The following is a 21,186-nucleotide window of genomic DNA, read 5'->3' on the forward strand; positions in this document are numbered from 1 at the left end:
GGCTTTGAACAATCCACATTAGACTATGTTAGGTTTTCCATTCTTTGAAGCAGTACCAAAACATAGAAATCATGGAAGAAAGTGTGCTAAAGTCTTCAGATTTTTTTAAAGTGACACTACCAAATAACATTTATCTACTTTTCATTTCAGGAGCAGAGGAAGGGACACTTCATCTCTTGATCTTCCGTACCATGACAGGACAGAAATGGCTTAATTTGCCCCTTGCAGCCAAGATCTGGAGCTTATTCTGTACTAAATTTCAAAAGTTAAAAGTTGATAGGGATGGTCCACATTCACCAAGTCTGCTTGATTACAAAAATCCAAGAGGGTAATACTGCTTAAAGACCAGTAAAAAAACTACTTAGCACCAAGACCTGGTATGCACTTTTAAATAAAAGCACAACAGATTCATTAGCGCATACTCTATACAGCTTAACTATCCAGGCTGAGCCCCTGACTTTGGGCCCAGCTCAGAGAGCACGTGAGCAACTTGTGTTCCTCCTGAGGACAAGCTGATGAAGAACTGAGACCTGTTCCCATGGACCAGCCGCCCAGCAGGGCCCAGTGGCCACTTTGAGAGCCGCCTGCCAGAAGTCAGCGCGTCTGTCTCTCTCCTCCCATCCCTCCAGTCCCAGCCGCCTCTCTCATCCCTCTTACTCCATATGTATTGACATACGGAATCACCGTCTTGAATCTTTGCCTTGTCACTTCTGTCATTTCAGCATTCATGTTAAAACTTCTTCCACCCCACACATCCCTTCCACCCAGCAACAGCTTCAGCACATTGAGGGTAGTCTGTAGAAAGTACCATACGTGGCATTACTTATGCCAAATACATCCTCAGTTCTTGATGCGCCTCCGAAGTGATGCACCTCCCCTCCCCATTCCACTCAAAAACTCCCTGAAGAGTAACTTACAAAACTATTTTTAAAAATGCATTTACTATAGCTTCAAATTCATACTAAGTTTCTGAAAGTATCTTGCCACCTTAGTTTGCAATGTATTTCTAATGCTACAAATCACCTTCTTCCTCACTACACAGCCCGAAACACATGAAGAGAGTCTTCATTTTACCTCCAGAAACTGCCTTATTCATGTCATATGAGAAAGAAAAAGCTTAACCCCGATTAAAGGAAATTGCACAGACAGAGACAGTGAGTAAGCTATGAGCAACTGTCCAAAGATTTTTTTTTTTTGAACAAAAGAAAACTCTCAAAGCAGATAGTTTCCATCTGCTTTTATTAGCTGCAATGTCGTGTGTATGTACTTAGAAACTTCAGTAATCTAAACTATAGAGTAGATGAGACTGTAAAAAGAATGCCAGGCAAAATGAAGCAGCTTTAACCTATTGCAGCATCCACACTGTGCCTATATAACAATTATGCACATATATGACAATATACTAATGCCAAAATAGCCACTAAATTTATTACCAGTATGGATAAGTAATGTACTTTTATTCACATACTTCGAGTTGTAGCACATTTTGCTCTCCTAATAAATTCAAAACTGTATTTTTTGCTATTACACTAATAGGTACATTATTCTAAGGTACACCGTACCTACAGTAAATAATCAAGTATACAAATACATGTCAAAAATATAAGCCACTTAATGCCACAGAGAGGAAATACTTAGTCTGCAGCTTCAAGAGTTATGAGCAGATTTATACAAGTGTGAGAAAACACTGTGTTGTAAAATGAATTTGTAGAATGAATTATATGCTACTGTGGCTCAGCTTTGTTGCAGCAAGTAAAAAAAAAATCCCCATGCATTTTCATAAAATCCTAAGAATTATTGACACATTCTTTCTCCGTGCACACTAATATTGGACAGTTAAGCACAAGCATGTCATTCAGAAAAGTAACACATTGTCAGTCAAGAGCAACATAATCTGAAGATTCCTATAAAACAGTTCTTAAAACAAACATTTTGCCAGTGTACACACTCCTCCCCACCAGCCTTCATTGAGGCATCTGACAACCACGTGCAAGACAAAGTATTCTTTCACAACTAAAAGGACCTTTTTTGAAGTACCATTTATAAATATGAAGAAAACATGTAAAATACAGCAAACTACTTGTTTAATGGAAAACCAAGTCAAAAAGAGTTTCAAGGTATTTCAGTATACAGCATGAAAACAGTGTCTTCTCTATAGTGCAGAAAAATGGATAATTTTTATTAGCATACTGTGCATTAACTCATAACATTTTACACACTATTGTTAAGAAAAAAAGAACTCAAAAATAGTTTCAAAGTCATTACTCTTGACCATGTTGCTCTTTGTAGTTTAGTTGCTGAAGGACTATTTTTTTCCAGTCTTTCCGTGCTTCTGTCTAACCACAAACTTTATTGAATCACTCTGTGGACTGTGCATTTCTTTCTTAAAAGGCCTTTCCATTTCTCAACCAAATATTTATGCTTTCAATGATATCACAGTAAGTCTCATGTCAGTTTTTCAATAACAGGATGTAGTGTTTATCCATAGACACAAAAACCTTAAGACCACTTCACAACATCTTTTGGGTGAACCCCCTGCTACTAAGCAAAATAACCTTTCATAATGTGTATTTTGACATTTTCAGTTAAAGAATACTTAAGTTGTTGAGCATGAATGACAGTAGCACACACTAAGGGACATATAGTTCATCACACTCCGTGCATAGCTAATGGCTCGTAAACACATTAAATAACAAGCATTTGTAAAACATTTCATCAATACAGTGAAAACTGCACATTAAGTTTAATCACTTGAGCTCATAGTTGAGCAATGGGCATATTTTCTCCTCTAGTCAACTGAAGTTATAGGATTAAAATAGCTTTCTTACCTTCTGGAAAAAGTCTTCCCCACTTTTTCCTTTGCCCTCAGCAGCAGCTGTAAAACAAAACCCAGACCAGGTTACTAAATACATAGGATAAAATTTACAGGTTCACATATAGAAATTATCAATGAGCACATGCTACTGTGAAATTATAACTGAGTAATTCTCTCACATGCAATAAATATTTGTCAACAACTAAGACCCAGAATGACCTTTTGCAAGTCACTTGGTAAGGATGGAGTCCAAGCAGATGTTTGTATTTGCACACTAGAGCTGTAATATACTGATACATATTTTAGTTACAAAGTAAATATGGTCCCATAAGTCTAAGGATTTATTCACACTGCATATTCTGCTGCGTAATTCTATTAACAGGAGGATCAGAAGAAAGCTAGGAGGGCACAAGATTTACTATATGAAGATTAAAAATTAGAACCAAAACAAGAATGAGCATTATAGTAGGCCAGAATCACATTAAAATATTTTTCCTCTATTCTGTTATTTTTTATATTGAAGTGAAACATAGAGCTACTGCTATGTGGTTTATTAAGACTAAGAAAATGCCATAAACATCTAAAAACTTATTAGTGCTGTTAAATATTCCTTTCTCAATTGCTTATTATCCAGTGAAATTTTGCAACAAACACTGGCTGGTGGAAAGTACATGAGCTCTGACATTCCAAGCAGGTAAAACCAAAAGGCAGCCCTGGATTCTTCCCCCAGAAATGGTGCCACTGGAAAAACCAGAGACAGAATCACATTTGAGAACAACACTCAATGAAGATGACTTGAAGCCAAAAGTGGCATCAAACCTAGCTACTGGTAGGGCTTGGCAACCGTGGGCAAAGCAGCACTTGTTAGCAGGGAAAAACTCAGACACCTTCATCCTCCCACATAACTGTAAATTTATTTAATGTAAATGATTGCACTTAAAATGATACAACTGTTTGCATATAGCTTATGTTGTATCTTATCTGTGCTGCACCCTGAGACCTAGCAACCAACTCAAAACAGCTCAAACTGATTATGAAGCGGATCATTTCCTTTTCTCTGGAGAAAGGGATGCCTACTAACGGAACTCCAAGCACAAAAAATATGTGTCCTGAATGGTACTGGATTACTGAAGAAAGTCATTATCATCACGATCTTTCTGTGTTTCTCATGTCCAAAACAAACCTCTAGCTCAGCCCATCACACTGGCCTCAAAACTCTGTTTCAGGTATTTATTTCTCCCCACTCTTTCAGTGACACAAACAATTCCAAACTCTTAATGTTAACTCAGCTAACACAACCTAAAAACAAATGCAACTGAGCAGACAGAGGCTGGAGGCATGAGAAGACATTTTCCAACCAAGAGCAAGCAGTGCCAGGCTTCTCAAAATATCAATAATGACACTTAAATACCATGGAGAAAGCGTACGCTAGGCAGTGTTATCTAATACAGTTCAGAAGTTCAAGTTATTTAGCTCCAGCGCAGTCAGAGCAGAGGCGATGAACGAAGCCTGTCGAGCAGTCATTTTGCTGCAGAGCAACACCAGACTCCACAGTTCCACAAGTCCAAGAAGAAAAAGCCCTCACCCTCAAAACCCACAAGTGCCTGTAAGAGAAGAGTAAACTGGTGCATATTTCACCAGAACAAGGTTTTCTGGAAGCTGAGAGAGTAACTGGGGAAGATTTCAGTTTTTTGGATTTACAAGCTACAGATACCAGCAGGAAAGAAAACAAATTTCTTGTGACAGCAGCCACGTCATAGGTACATGTTGTTTTACAAGTTTTCCATTAACTCAGAAATAGCTATGGAACACTTTTGGGAAATGAAGAGTACCACCACACTGTTTCAAGTGAAACATTGGACCAACGTGCTTTTAATCAGAGAGTACAGGGGATAAATCGGAGATGAGGACATGACAGATGTGAGGCTGAATTTGCAGTTTTGAGAATAGACAGATTTTGTTCCAGCTGCAAACACATGATTCCTAAACTGAATACAAACAAGAGATGGCTTAGATAACAGCAGTGATGCTCTGCAGGGCATTTAAACAGAATGCTGACAAAGCAAATTCCAAGCTTTTTATTGTAGGTTTATTTTAAATCTGAATCATTTTGGTGACCTGATTTACCGCTTGGTCCCACAACTGTATGGTACAACAGATGGACTCCAACAAGCATGGATGAATTAAGGAAAAAGAGAAATGAGAACATCCTAAACCGGGTTCACAGGAAAAAAAGTATAGAGATAGTGAAGTTGGAGCAAATGGCACTATAGAAACATCTTTACTTAATAATCAGTGGTTTCAGTTGTTGCACCATACTATAAAGATCTGGTATTTCCTTATAGCTTTTCAGGACATGAGATATGTTTTATGATAACACTTGTCAGGTCTCACAATATCTATGAGAAGACAGGGAAGACTGTATGGTGTTTTTTAGACACTGAAGTTTAAGGTCTGCGTTCCTTAAAGCAGTTCTTCACATGATTAAAACCACATTGTAATATATTAGTATGTTGTCAATTTGTGTCCATGATGCAGCACTATTTAATCCATGAAGAGGTTGGCCTCTGATCAGTTTTCATATGAAATTGTTCTTGTATATTAAGGTGATCTAGTCATTACTATCTCCATTATCCACTGAATTTATAAAGATGCTCAGAATTTCAGATTAAAGTACTGAGTTACACTTATGATGGTATCTTAAACTATAAAAGAAAAAAAAATGCATAAAAATTTGAAGATAAACTACATGAAGCAGTATATTACATTTCCTTTTAAGCTAGCTATTCTCTAGTTACTTCCTTTTTGTCCTCCCTCCTGTTGATATAACTTTGTACCAGATATATTGGTTTACTCTTATTTTACTTGCTTTCTAAAATTTGCTTTATTTCTATGAGGAGAAATTAGAGTTAAGAAATAAATTTCATCAGTAGTTTATTAATTTTGGGATGCTACCCACAATCACATACATTTTAATCTCTGTTTTCCTCCAAACTAAGTGTCTAAGAAAGTTTCCGATGTGTGCAAAACATTTACCATTCACGTGAAATTATCCTGAAGTCTCTCTTCCTCTCCAAAGCAGGCAGAGACAGTTCTAGCACTTCTGAAAACAGTAAGAGTAACCAAACATGAAGGAAAATTTATCCACTTCTTTCATAATTGAAAGGTTAAACAGACCTTGTTCAAACAACAAGACAAAACCAGCATCTCTTCCAAGGAAATGAGTAAGAGATGCATTCCAGAGTTATGAAATTTATGCACAAGTCATTAGAAGTGGAACCCACTTACAGTGTTCACTACAACGTGCTGCAATTTGATAAGTGATTGAGGTTCACCTCAAATCAGACAAACAGAGATAAAAGCAAGCACTAATTTGTGTTTAGGAAAAAAGTCTGCCAGGTCATTGCATCCTCAGCTCAACTTCTTTCTAAACAAATCTTGAGAGTATTAACCCCAACTCTCAAAATAAACCTCAACTTTAAAATATATTAACAACCTCCCAAAATTTTCATTTGACAGATATACCCTGGCAGAGAATGTTAGTAATCTTACTAATATTAATTAAAATTTTAATATGAAACCAAGCTTTCTTCAAAAAGCTGTAAATTTCCGAGATCTCGGACACCCAAGGGAACAAGCTTTCTGTGGGAGGCTGAGGGGGGTGGCAGTGAGTACCTGTGCTGCATGGGAGGCACAAGGTAGCCCAGCTCATCATTAAACTGGAAATAAGCTTTCACATTTCAACAGACAAAGGTTTGCATTGTCTGACTTTGTAAACGAAATTAATTATTTCAAAATACAGTATCAGTAACAAACAACATTAAAAGTGACACTAACTCCTAGCATTTAAGTTCCCATCACTAATCCCTGTCTGGGAAGTATTATGTCAACAAGTGCAATTCAGTTATTCAATGGCTAAATTCCACTTCAAATAATAGTTAAAAAAACACTTCTAGAGCTTTCTTCCTACAGATACAGGTCACTAGAGCCCCACTATCCTCAGTTGCTGTGAGAATGTTTTTCAAAGACAAGTCCAAGTGGTTACTTGTGGAAGAGTTTTGTTTTATAAGAACGTTTCCAGCCACCAAAAGAAAGAGCCTTTGCTGTTCCCTTCCTTCCACCTTGTTCCGCTCTTCTTCCTGTGCAGCCGCAGCACGGACCAGGTTTACACTTGGTAGAAAAAGCAGCATTTACTAGAATACCCTCCTGGTCTACCTTGGCCAGGAAGGGCAGAGGGAGAAGATCTTCAGGGTTCACTTTGCTGGCAGCTCCAGCATGTGCCAGCTGAAGGTGTTTGGGCAACCACAGCTTCAAGAAGCACCACTAGACAAAATTATCTTTTTGTAAATCTTCTTCAGAACCACAGGCTCCTCTGCCACCACAAATATGACCCATGTAGGAAAAGAGCAGTTAACAGCACATTTTACAGCGAAAAGTGCTACCAAGTCAATGAAAGTACTCCTCAAACTCAACTAAGTGTGCCCAATGACAACTGCTTCACAGGGTCTCTAATGAGAAATAGGAACAAGCACCAGTACTTGGACAAGATTTCCAGGTGAGCTCAGGAAAGCTGTGCCTGGTGACCTGCCTTAAGAGACCACTTCACCCTCCTGCCAATGGCCCCTGTCCCCAAAACAGATTTGAGAGAACGGTAATTAATACAGTGTACTGACTGCTGACTGACAAATTGGTTCATGTCTGCCAACCTCTGCTACCCAGGAAATACTGTTTTCTTAGAAACAGTGTTTATTTTATAGTATTGAATAATCACTTAAGTGACCTTCACAAAACTAGGATTGTTTTTACACAAAATGGTAACATTGGTTTCAGAAATACAGACGAAAGGCTATGTAAATGTGCATAATAAGCATTTTATATTTTAAGCTGTACTCTGTTTATTATAATTTCTTCCATACCATGAAATATTTTAGATTAGGTTTTTGCTTTTCAAGATATATTGGATTGCCAGGGTTCCATCCAATACAAATATCAAACAGTTGAAACAGGTGTTAACTATTATGGTACCCATGAAGTACACTGCCTGGCTACTTCATCACCGAATCAGAAAAAAGCCCAATTGTAATTTCTTCTAAGTTCACCTGGAAAAACGAATTTGAACTTTTACTTCTAATGTTATTTTATTTATGAAAAAAATTGTTACAATACAGGCCATGTTTTACAAGAACTGAACCCAAGATACACTGATTAAGTCAAGTCTCATTTAAATTAATTATTGTAACTCTGCATTGATCTCACACATTAGCTCTGTCTCTTTTTTTTTTTTTTAAAGTCTTGAAATTATTATTGAAAACACAATGTAATATATTTGTGAACTTGTCTTTACATTGATTAGGGTCAAAACTTCTTCCTCTATCTGCATTGAAAGATTATTTATAAGAGAATGTAAAAGCATGTTCTGATTTTCATGTTTCAGCTGTGATGAAACAATCATTCCTGGCATCAAAACACTCTTTAACAGAATAAATAACTAGGTATTATTTTAATTTTAGCAAGACAACATTTCAAGGAACTGTAGAATAATTTACCTGAAGGTAAGTAATCACTGTCTACTGAATGAGAAGGAATTCATAACACTTATGTTGAGATTGTCCTCATGTTAATTAGATTTGATTTTTTTCCTGAAACTGCCATAGAAACATGGTAGCTATATAACCGGGTTGTTTTTTATTTATTTTTTTTTTTTTAATGAAAGTGACATTTATTCATATTGAAAGGCTGTGCTATTTTTCAGAAGTTACTAAGCTGGTTATCACATACAAAACCCACCACCCAGCTAAAAACGTTTTTCATTGAACCAGAAACCACCTGACAAAAAAATTGTTTTCCTGTGCAAAGTCAGACACTAACCCATACATATTCCAAAAGCTGCCTTATGTCAAGCCAAGGTAAAGAATTCCACCCCGATGGCCACAGAGTGAAGCCAAACTGCTGAAAATCTGCTTTTAGGAAAAGATAGAGCATACATTCTTAAAGAAAAGAATTGATCTTGAACTGAATTTGTTGACATCCAAACAAAAAAGGCTTTCCCCTTTTCTCATTGTTAAAAAGCCAGTCTCACTTCCAGCTCTCAGCTTAGGAACCAAGATGTTAAAGAGACAATTTAGCTGAAATTAAAGGGTCTGGCAAGAAATGTAACTAGATCTAAACAAACAAGAATTCTGCACATGAAACAATCTTGACTACAGTTCTTCAATTTGCTTTTAAGTAACATTACGTATTCTACTCACTTTATTATTTATTATAATCAATTTCATGAACCAACCTGTAACACCTATCATCAGTCTCAGTATTTTAGGGTCTCCTGTGGCTCCATAAATATGACCAAGTTTTTCAGAGTCAGTGAATAAAAATCAGGTATTTAAACTTCCATAAGTTCACATGTAGCAACCTTGAGGTTTTGAAGATGCTCAGCACATACAGGTTAGAGTAAAGCAAAGAATTCAACTGGGGGTATCAGAAAGGGAGGTAGGTGAGAGAAACAAAACCCAAAATACTCCAGAAGTTATTGGTGCACTCAACAACCAAGAAAACTAGCAAAAATATACCTGTCCATCTACCTTGCTGACAAACTTGTCAAGTCAGGACATACATGATACCTGGGATGTTAAAAAAATTACCCAGCATCTCATTCTGTTACAAAAGGACTCCTGGACTGAAGGCAACAATGAGAGTGTCACCCTTTTATTACAAAGGGGAAAAAACTTAACACTGCAGACAAAAAGATATCTGTGATACAAATTTTAAAAGTTTATATGGGAGCATTCTTTATCTGGTAGAGCAGCCAAGGAAGAATTGGAAGAATTTCAGCATGCTGAGTAAATGACAATAAATAAGACTGTTTAATATCTGGACATTTTTTGGGTGGATTCCACTGTATCTCCTTCTGTTAGGAGGAACTTGATCCACAAGCTACTAAGCCATCCATAAAGAGGCCAGATGTGCTGTAACTTCTGACATACACAAGTTGTGCTGGGGAAAAAAAGCAGACTGAGCATGGGATACTTGTACCCTGATGGTGAAATCCCATGTTCATGAGCCCTCGGGAAGTCCAGCATCTATGATGTCTGTCTGGACCACTTGCTGGCTGGATGAGGTTTCTTGGACCAAGGCTAATGTCATCTGAATGCACATGGAAACACAGCCAGGTAAGATGTTCATATTCTTTGTTCTCCCCTAAAGACCACATTTACACTCAGATCCAGAATCATGAAGACTATATGGGCATTTTCACTTATTAGAATATGTACCTTCCAATAAACCTTTCTTCCCCTATATTAAAATTAAGACTGTTGGCAAAGAATTAAAACCATCCTACACATCCTATAAGATTTCATCCATCCATCATTTGCAATGAATAAAGAAAACAACAATGCAGAGAAAAAGGCAAAGCTTAAAACAAACTATGCTTACTTCTACCACCACCACAACAATCAAGGAAAAAAAAAATATACACTCTAAAGACAAATACATTGATTTTGGACAAATATTTCTAGAGATTTGCTTCTAGTTTCCATAAGGACCCCATGGATTTGGCAACTAATAGCATTAGGGGAAAATAAAACAGGAAAAAAATAGAGTTACCCTGAAGGCTACTTGCCGTGTCAATTCCCCCTCTACATCAATATTTTCAGAGTTGCGTAACTATAAAAGTCTATCCAGAACGAATAATCTAATGCATAACAACTGTAAATTTTAGATATCTAACAGATTTTTCTAATTCTGAAAAACAGATTTATCTCTAGGGAAAAAGCTGTCTGCCAAGTCTCTGCACAGAGAAAGTCTGTTTATTTATTTATTTTTACAGCCAAGTCACAGCTTGAAAATAGGCTGTGAAGTTGGGGTTGCTTTGGGAGCCCCTTTTTCCTCATCAGAAATCTCTCATTTGAACAGCACACATGGGTCTGGCTTATCCACACAACCACAGAACGCTGCCTTATGCGATGTGGAGCAGTCAAGTGCGTGGCATAAGATTCAGGATTTTATTGAGACAGTGAAATAAATGCTTTGCTTCCCGCCAGCTGCTCTGAAGAACGAAGCCAGGAAAACTAATTGGCTGTCAGCACTGTATTACCTGATTAGAACTACTCTATTAGCTGCCTCAGATTAACACTTGTTCACTATTAAAGCTCCAAACACCCCATCATCTCTATTATTTTGCTTCTCTTTCCTTACACGTGGAAATCACAGTAACAAATCCTTCATCTTCACAGCTTGATTATGGTTGCTGTGGTAGAACTGCAGTCATACAGCAGGAAGAGACCAAAAAGCAAAAGTGATGACTGGCCATCTATCCCAACAATGTGCAAGTCCATTCTTGTACTCCATGCTCTGGCACACTGGGTAAAATGTTCCTGGAAGTTTCCTGTACCAGCCTTCTGATGTATCCAAGGGTTTCTGCTGTTTCCTATAGTAGAAATCCCAGCTGATGTTTCTAGATCAAGTTTTCAACTTCCTCTTCCTTCATCCAAACTTCTAGCAACATTTTAATTTGATGCTCACATTTCTGGAGCCTGTTCTTACCGTCCTATTTCTCACTGTCAAAATCTAGGTTGAAACCAAAGCCTCTTGTCCCTTAGAATACTCAGTTGGTCAGCTATAACCTGATAAATCAAAGAGTATTGAGTCTCTTTGGAAGTCACTATATATCTTACACTTTTCTTCAAAAAAACAACAGATTAAATCAATGGCCCTGCACCTGGGAGAAGCAGAGAGACTGTAAAACAACAACAAGAAGAACAACTTCATTTAAGATTTTCCTTCAAGCACAAGGAGTCTCAAGCTAATGCAAGGATTTCATTTCAAGTTTGTAAGCACTTTAATTGTATTGTAAAAGATGAAAATTATATGAGAATATCCATGCAGAAGTATAGTCAGCTGTTAGGCTGTAGGAAAGGAGATGAGAATTCAAAGGAAGAAAGAATTCATGACAGGACATCCCAACTAGAGAGCTGCTGGTTGTAAAAGATACTAGATATTTTTCTGAAACAAGAGTAGTTGGTGCATTACTGTAAGCATTCATAAATTAAATTTTTAAAACTATATTTTATTTCTTCTTATCACCAGAACTTATATAACACTATTAAAGTTCCAAACATATTATATGAAGTTAGAGAACATATTTGATGTGGGCAAACTGAGGTTTTCTTTGCTTTGTGAAAAGGTTCATTTTCAAGAACAGAGACCTAACTTTCGATAATTTTTCACCAAGAGATTCTTAGATTATTATAATCAGATTTCTTACTTATAAGCAACATTTTTCTTCCATTTTAATCAAGGATGAAGTCAGCCTTTTGCCATGTAAATGCTGTAGTAGCTGAGTATTTCTAATTTCACTTAAGACAGAAAGAATTTGTATCTGTGCTACTGATAATTTAAAGAGTGAAAGTAACCAACACTGTCAGTTTCAATGAGACAGCTTTATTAAGATCCATGGCTATTAGTATGAGTGAAACTGATTAAAACGTATATTAAGTGCATTCGTGCACTGTAGCTCACCCTGGTGTTTTTCCCCCAGTTTGGACAAAATCATTTTTTGATAATATGTTAGATACAGTACTAAAAAGGGAAGAGAATAATTCATTCCAATGTCCATAAAACAATTTTGCCACATAAATGTATAAGAATAAAGCATCTGTAACCTCAGGCTTCTTACACTCCTCGGCCAAGCTGCCCTCCAGAAAGACACCAAGTGGAGTCATATCCCAAGAAATGTCACCTCTACTGAGATGTGGAAATATGAGGTGGTTTAACTTCTGTTACTTTATTCAAGGAGTTAGTTAATTGCCTCCTTTCCTTTAAACAAGCCTTTCTACATTTCCGTTTTTCAGGAAATCTGGGAATCTGTGGTCAAAATGACAGGCTGGCCAGAAACAATTTTCACATTGTATTAATTTGTTCCGAATCCTTTATAGGAGCACAACGGACGGAAGCAGCCAGCGGCCGGCCGTGAAGCCAGCAAGAGTGCTCTCCCACATTAAATACAGCCTAGATAGTATCAATTCCCTCAACCCATGATCCAAAGAGAGGTAGTTTTGGAGGAGACAACTGGAGCTCTGGTAGCTGTAGGAAAATCTCACCAATATCCCATAGGGCCCATTGCTGTTGTAAAACATTCCTCATCACAGCAATGAAAAGCTATTTATGCCAGCAACCAACTTTTCCATTCCGATGTGCTTACTCCCTGACACAAGGGAAGAGATCAAAACAAGGCGGTGGGTTAAGCCATTCCAGCCAGGCTTTCATCTTGCCTAAATTGACTCCCTTGTTGTTAGCATATGAGCTGATGTGCACTTAATTCACACTGAATTATGGGGCTGTTGTTCACCTAGGAAGGAATTTAGTGAGAAGATGGGAGACAAAGACCCATCTTCTAGGCTATAGCATTTTCCCTCTTCCCTGCAGCCTAAGTCACCATAAACACTCCAGAAGGGACAGAGCAGCTGATTGAGCTGCCCCTGTGCATCTGGAAATGAGTCAAAACATTCAAGTCACAGTAAGAAGTGAGAGGTGTAACGCTTGGCATTTTTTCTAAAAGGCTCTGCAGTGGGGATGCAGCCCACTGGATCCTGCAAGGGCTCAAAAAAATCCCCATGGTGCTCCAGGAGGCAAAACCTCCCTTACTGCCAGTGCCCCACAGATCCGACTCTGCCCCCAGGCTGGAGTATCCATTTAACAGAACTTGCTGTTTACAGGGGGAAAGAAAATCATAATATCCAAAGTGCCCCAGGGGCTGACAGAGGACAACTGCCAAATACAAAAGCTCTGCTCTCAGCAGATTGATGGCTGGGGATATTCTTTCTATTTGTTTAGCATTCAACTTTCTCTCAATGCATAACCACCCTTCTTGTCAGGTATGTGTACAGATACTGTATGATTCATTACATGGGAGCAAGGGATGTAGCAAGGCTGTAAAAAAATTAAAGACAAAAACCCTACAGATTTGGATAAAAATGTACACAATATTTTTCTGATGGCCCTGCTTGTTATGAGTCATTCACAGATGTGGAGTTACAGGAGAGAAGCCAAGATTAAGTCAAAGACAAAGCTTTATACAGGAAACCAGTTTAAGTCTGTTGAAATGCAGGTTACATACTGAGCTACAAGGAAAAAAAGCCTTTTCAAACAGTAACAAGACACCATGCATATCTGGAACCATTATGCTGAGCGAGATTCCTCAAATACATATGGGACAAAAAACATTATTTGGAATTAAGTCTCTTGGTTTTCTAAAAACCAACCAACCTCACACTCCAGCTTCCTGGATGCAATTAGAATATTTTGAGAACAAAACACAAACAGTTCCCTTTTTCTTTCCAAAAAAACACTCATTTCTTTCATTGACATTAAAATAAAAAAAGCCTCAGAGCTTTTAAATGATACATGTTAATGAATCCTTTCCTAGGCATCCAAGCTCCTGTTCCTACACATCTACACAGCTGGGAACATTTATTATGAAAAAGATCACACTCACAAATCCACACCTCTGGGCTGCATGGCATAATTTTCCTTTAACCTGAGCATTCTATTGAATATCTGCCTTTGTCTACTTTGTGTTAGTCAGTTTGAAAACAGATGGATCAACTCAGATGTAAATTCCCAGATCCCACTCAGATACTTTTATTCCTTTTGCTTCACATCTCCAGTCTCCTTCCAAAGTATTTAGTACTCAAGTGTTCAGTACCTATTCTACTATGTATAAATGGCACCATAAAAATACGTTATATTAATTATCAAATATATATTAGAAGTCTATACAATTCCATTTCACACAGAAACAAAATGCCTTCATTGATATTTCAAACATCAATCAAATCCAATTCAGTCTTATTTTTAGTATATTCTAATTATAGGTATGTGACTACAGAGGAATTCTAGAAGAGGGCTGTTAAATTAAGAATAACTGATATCCAGTTCAGTATAAGATTGTGAGTCATTCTAGATTAAATATATAATGCGTTACACTACTGACACTCTTACTGAAGTGATAGCCACTAGATATCAACTGTTGCTTTGATTATTTGATAAAACTAAATCAAATCCTTTTTGTATCTTTTTACTCCTCCTGAATATGAAAAAAACAGACGTCTGAGTTTACATACAGAAAAATGTAAACCCACTTAGCTTCTTTATGAAAAGCATAACTTGGCTATAAACTAGTATAAAATCATAAAGGACAAAAAGTTTTAAAAGTCAAGAAGAAAAGTATAACATACTAACAGATTCAAATAAGTACATGCAAACACACTGGGGCAAGGCATTGAAGTCTTCAGTTAATTAAGAACTGGAGAACATACAAAACCTCATAGCTTAACACAGAACGTAAAAATCACACTTTAACATGTAACCCAACTTAGAGCAATGCATTGTATCTCTCAACTCATACTGTTCACAGCTTTAATTACAGAAAAAAATGTACTAATTTGGCTTACTCCTAGATAATCACCATAATCTAGATAACACTTGAATACAACAAGTTCATCTGTTTCACTCAGGAACAAATACAATTAGTTCTGTGCATGGCAAAATATAGAGCAAACAATGTGGAAATTGCAAAGTAGTCATGTAAAGAAGAGAGTGGGATGGATCTGCCCAAAGGGTAGAGGTAGAGGAAATGAGAAACTTGCCCACAGATCAAATTCAGAGCTATGTATCACCACAAAGTGGGCACCGATTTGTCGCCTATTTTCCCGTACGTTAGCTAGACAAGGAATCCAAATTATGTATCAGCACAAAAACTAGCAATAGAAGTTACTTCACCAAACTAAAGTTTACTCACAACACCAAGATCTTTCTGTTTGCAAGAAACTAAGGAAATGAAGTAATTGTTTAGGTAAGAAGATAAAAGCACAACAGAAGTCTAGACCCTTCTGGTAAAGGTGAAAAAGTTGTATTTTCACAGCTGTTTTTATGTTAATGTTTTCATCATTTTTTTCTTACTAACAGTTCCCATATTAAAAAACACAACTGCTATATACAGCTGCCTAAGCATTAAATAATTCTGTTTATGCATATGCATATAAATAAAAACATACAAACATAAACACAAAGAGTGAAGAAAGAATGTCATGCTGTATAATTAGGATTTCTAGATACAGTTTACAGTAAGATAAAAGCCTGCCCTGGTTTACATTGCAGTGGTACAGCTGAGCCAGGAGCTCGGCATCCACACTGGCTCAAATCAGGCGATGTTAGAAGACGTGGACTGCACAAGCTGTTACCCATAACTTAATAGCTTGTACTTCAGTGTTGTGGACTGTTTAGCAGAAAAGAGGACAGATAGCTTGAGACAAGCATAAGCATTCTGATTTTAGAGAATAAGACAAAAATAAATTAAAACAAGTATTTTTGACTCCTACGTTAAAATTACTCTGTTTGGGAAACCCCACCTGCTTCTTCACTGAGGCAATGCTACAGAGGTGAACAGTACCAGACTGAGACGTAGCAGACACATATATCCAGAAAAAAATTGCTCTAAATTGGCACCAGGAGAAAGCCTTCTTCTGGACAGAAAGATAACTCCACAAGGAAATTTGCACTTACACTGGTAGAGTTTCTTTTTATTACTAACATGTTCTTCAAAGTAAATCATCTTCTATTAAATGTTTGTACATAGGTAGCAAATCCTTGTGAATTTCAGGTGAATGATAATTGCAGTCTTTCACCAACAATTTCTGGTCAATTTTTCATCAATAATCACAGAAAAACTACAACTATTTTCTCTTCAATCAATGAAGAACTGAAGAACAGGAAGATAAATCTTTTCCGTTGGGGAAAAAATTAAGGAGACCATTAGTCAGACATAGGTAAAAAAAACAACCAACCAACCAACATACACAACAAAAACAAACAAACAAACAAAAACCCCCTCACGACTCACAACAAATCAAAATCTTATTTCGCAGAATGTACAAAGACATATATTCAAATAGCTCGATGCTATTGAGACTTGTCTCTCAGAAAGACGCCAAAGCTCTTTTTGAAGTTAAATAGAGATGCTGGAAGCACGCATCACTGAGACTACATATGGATGGTGGAAAACTGATGATAAGCTTAAGATGCCCCATTCACCTCAAAGCACTGACCTAGGCTGTTAACCATCTTCACACAGACTCTTCTCAAATTTAGGCTGATCTCAAGATGACAAAAATTAGTGAGCGATATAAATTTTTCAGTACTTGAATACATAAAAATACATGAACATACTATAAAGATTATCACCAACTTTATAGCTCAGCCAAACCCCACGTGTATTTTTGGGCCACGCTTTGATATATACGAACATGCTGAAGTAAATTTCTCTTGGTTTCCATACTAATGGAGATGTATAGAACTACAAAGCTCCCTCCACCCCAACCCTCCCAACAGATAGGTCTTTAGAAAGCCAGATCTATGAACATAAGATTCCTGGTGATTTCCACCCCTCAGAGGCAAGGTCCTGCCATTGCCCAAGAGACTTGCTGTGTCCTTGCAGCACCTTTGAACCGCTACACTTGTGAGATATGACGAATCTTCATTTGCACCTTCCAGTATTCAGGAAGCAATCCTGTACAGGCCTGAAACCTCTAATAACCCTGAGCAGTCAAAGCAAATATCACAAAATCACTATAGGCATCACGCTGCTTCTAAATAAACATCATAACAAGATTTCAAAGCCAGCGTTTGAGTAAAAGGTTCACCAGTCCACAAACTTCAATAACCTGAGCAAGGCATTCAAGAAATAGCCAAGGAAGCGGAGAGTTGTTCTGAAGTTACGTTGCCTACACAAACAGGCCCAAAACACGTTACTCAAATCATAACACTCCTCTGTTTTTACACGCAAGCAAATCTTGAAGGAAAGTGTCTAGCCCCCACCAGCTAATTTGTATTTTTATGGACACAAAGCTATGTCTAAAATTGTTGTTTAAAAGAAACATATAAGCCAGAGAAATTCTACAAAACTCCATTTGTAAAACCTTGTGATACAGAGCAGGAAATGCTTAAGCTAAACTAATGACCACAAGTAAACAAGAAAGCATTGTTTCGTGGTTAGACAACTATAATTCTGAGTTACGCAACCCACTTATCTAGTAACCTTGAGTATTTCTGGAATTAAAGTTTCTCTTTTCCACTTTTAAGACTTAAAGTCCTGCTTAGAAGAGCTGATAGAATACCAAACCCCTTTAAGTTCATGCAAAATCAACTGGAAATAAACTTGTAAACTTAAAGGATATAAAATGTCAAGTGTGGGGAAGTGAAAAATTAAAACAAAGAATGTGCGATTTCTGCCAAAATCTAGAAAAACAAACGATAAAGAGTAAGGAACTAATATTTAGCCTACTTCTGCCTCCAGTTTCTGTGTGGGAGCTTTAGCTGAAGAAATACTATATTTTTTCAGACAAAAACAGTATTAAGTAGCAAGATATTAGTGCAGCTGACTTAATAAAATGCAATTTGGAAATGTAACTTTCAGGAATAATTTTTTACCATTTCTGCTCATTATTATTCAACTCGGATCTTTTCAATAAAAGTCCACATGAATATTCTTTCTGCTGTGTTATGCACAGTATCTATTCTCAGTGTGTACAGTAATAAAAACTTGCACACAAGAGAAATAAGAAAGTTCATCAAAACCTAATCTGTAGCAGAAAATTTTAATACATCATCATGCACATTTATAAATGACCCAAACATGACTTAATATTTTGTATTACCGTTAAGTGCTTGCTGATCAGCACAAGGCACATCTCAATTAATGATGAAGCTATGGTAAGCATCATAACAAGCATCTAGCATATCCCAGCATGACATTTACCAGCAAAGTGGTGCCTTTAAAGTCTATCTTTACATTTTCTTTTCTATGCATATTCAGTACTAAAGCAAAAAGCTCAAAGTCTAAGTACAGTGGTAAGTGCCTCCACTCAAGTGGCGTACCAGCCTACTCCTCAAAAACAAACCTCAAAGACAGTCTACAGTACACTGCATAACAACTGATAAGGCTTACAGCTCTTTTAAATTTGAGCAGATTTTAGGTAATGGGATGACAAATGCAAAAATCATAATTCTTAATCACTAAAGGCAAAATTACATTGCCAGCTACCAATATAAAGCACTGTGGATGAAACATTGTGTAACGTCTCTCAACATGTTCTACTTGAAAAACATCCCTGTTTTTATAAACATTGTTCACGTGTTTCGTGCCTGCATAAAGCTTTTGCCAAAACACTGGCTTTTTAAGTGACATGGAAATATCACTAATTTGGAAGGAATGTCGGTTAACCAATGAGAAAAATCAAGTCTACTTTAAAACCTTATTTGCCCTGTTATCTGCCAATTTGTGTTGTTTGTAGTTGTCATAATTAACTATAATAATTAACGGACACATTCAGATCTAACTGTTGAACCTGAGCTGACACTGTACAAAAGCCTTATCATTTTTAAGGTAAATTTTATAATCAAGGAGCATAAGGTCACTCTGAGGACTTGATAGTGCATAAAACCCAAACCGTGGCCAGTGGTTGGACAAAAATATTAACAAAGTGTTGTGCAAAAACATGTAAAGATTAGATTGCTATGGCAGCAGATAACGTTGAGATTTTTAACTACTGGAAAACATGCTTTTATTTAACAGGTACATAAATATTGATAAAGTTATTTAAAAATAGGTAAAGAAATAACTAGCCTAAAACATCAACTTAAATATCAAGTCTAGCAAAAGGAAACATTTTCTAAAAGTCTTTTTATAAAAAGCACAACAAACAGCTATAATTGAGGAACACTAAAAGAGTGTCCTTGAGCATACTTCTCACTAGGAATTATAAAGATATGTAATATGAGAAAAAGGACTCCTTTATTTATGGAGCCACATTTACTCCTGAGATGTACCTAACTGTATTTGATTTATACAATGTAAAACACATGTGAGCACGTACACATAAATTATTCTAAATTAATTACACAAATTATTTTAATTTACAATAATCATATTTGTAGTTGATATGTGGAAAAACAAGAACACTGTATGAATGCATAATTTCTAATTCAACAAGAGTTTTGTTTCAAACAGGAAAGGGTCTCTGAACAACAAACCTTCCTAAAGAAATACAGTGCACTTGAGAGAAGGGTAAAGTAACTCAAAGTTGGCATTCCCAGACATAAGCATGTACTGGGGTCAGGTTTCTGTGAAGGAGACAAGTTACCCATCAATTTAAAAAATTACTGTCTGCTTGTTTGCAATAGCCATCAGCACTATCTTCAGCCAAAAAGGAAAATATCAGCATTTTAGGTTCAACAGAATAAACAATAAGCAAAACCTCAAGTACTCAGTTTTACTGGACTCACTTTTACTAAATACAAGGACACCTTTACCACTTGACAGCCAAGGGGACATCAGTTTTGTATTCCAGTGAAAAACAACCACCACCCTGGTATACAGACTGGTCACTACTCCTTGTGTGCTTCTGTTTGGCTACTGTCTCGCTAAACACCAGTGAGTAGTTAATTAATAAATAAAGCAACAATGCCTTGCTCTAGTTCCTAATCAGAGCCAATTAATAAATACTGAAAAGTAGTGCTTTAGGTCTTCATTCTTCTAAATCTGTGTTAAGAAAATAATACAAAAAATGATAAACAACGACTAGCAGGAATATAAAAGCCCTATTAAGAAGTACACTGTTTACCCAAAAGACAATAATCATTCTCTCTCTCTCTTTCTGAGAACTATTTTAAATGACATGACTTTTCAACACCAAGTTGTAATGCACACAGACAAGTATCACAACCACAGAAAAATCTGAAGCTTTTAAGTGTTCATTACTTTCTCAAGGCTTTATCAAACCCTTATAAAACAAGTCTTTCACACATTGGGTCCGATTTATACTTTGGGAATTCCTGCAAGTTAAATTTACATTTTAATGCCTTTTCTTCTTGTAATTTAAGAAAAAACAAAACTACACTGACCACCCTCTTCAATTATGTGTTCTTCTCAACATATTGACCCCTTGGCCTTTATTTCACGCTTCTCTTCCACAGTGATTCAGGACAGAGAAAGTCAGGTCAGTATTCTCACAGGTCTGCAAGAACTATGCAAACCTAGAGTAATGCTGAGTATTGCCAACAAGTCACCCAGAAGAGAAAAAAGTTGAAAATTGGAAATTTAAGGACAAGTATCTTGCCTACAATTGCCAACCCTACAGTTTGTTTCTGGTGGGTTTTTGTTTTGTTTGTTTTGGTTTGCTTGTTTTGGTTTGTCTTGTTTCTCCTCTCCTAAGGAAGGACAGGATAGATCATGGAGTCCTTGCATCAGAAAATGCCTACTAGTAAGGAACAAAAAATTAAACGAGCAATTACAGCCTTTACTCTTTTCCATCCAAAGC

General features: G+C 36.8%; 1 protein-coding gene across 1 annotated transcript in view; it reads right to left on the reverse strand.

Annotated features, from left to right (window-relative positions):
• BICC1 (BicC family RNA binding protein 1) overlaps window positions 1–21,186 on the reverse strand; it is a 102,404-nt gene that overhangs the window by 65,794 nt on the left and 15,424 nt on the right. The window contains exon 2 of the mRNA XM_082053081.1: window positions 2,829–2,875. Within this exon, the coding sequence (XP_081909207.1) occupies window positions 2,829–2,875 (47 nt within the window). The remainder of the gene's footprint in view (window positions 1–2,828; window positions 2,876–21,186) is intronic.

This window comes from Streptopelia decaocto, assembly GCF_964273445.1.
Source record: "Streptopelia decaocto genome assembly, chromosome: 5".
NCBI classification, from domain to species: domain Eukaryota; kingdom Metazoa; phylum Chordata; class Aves; order Columbiformes; family Columbidae; genus Streptopelia; species Streptopelia decaocto.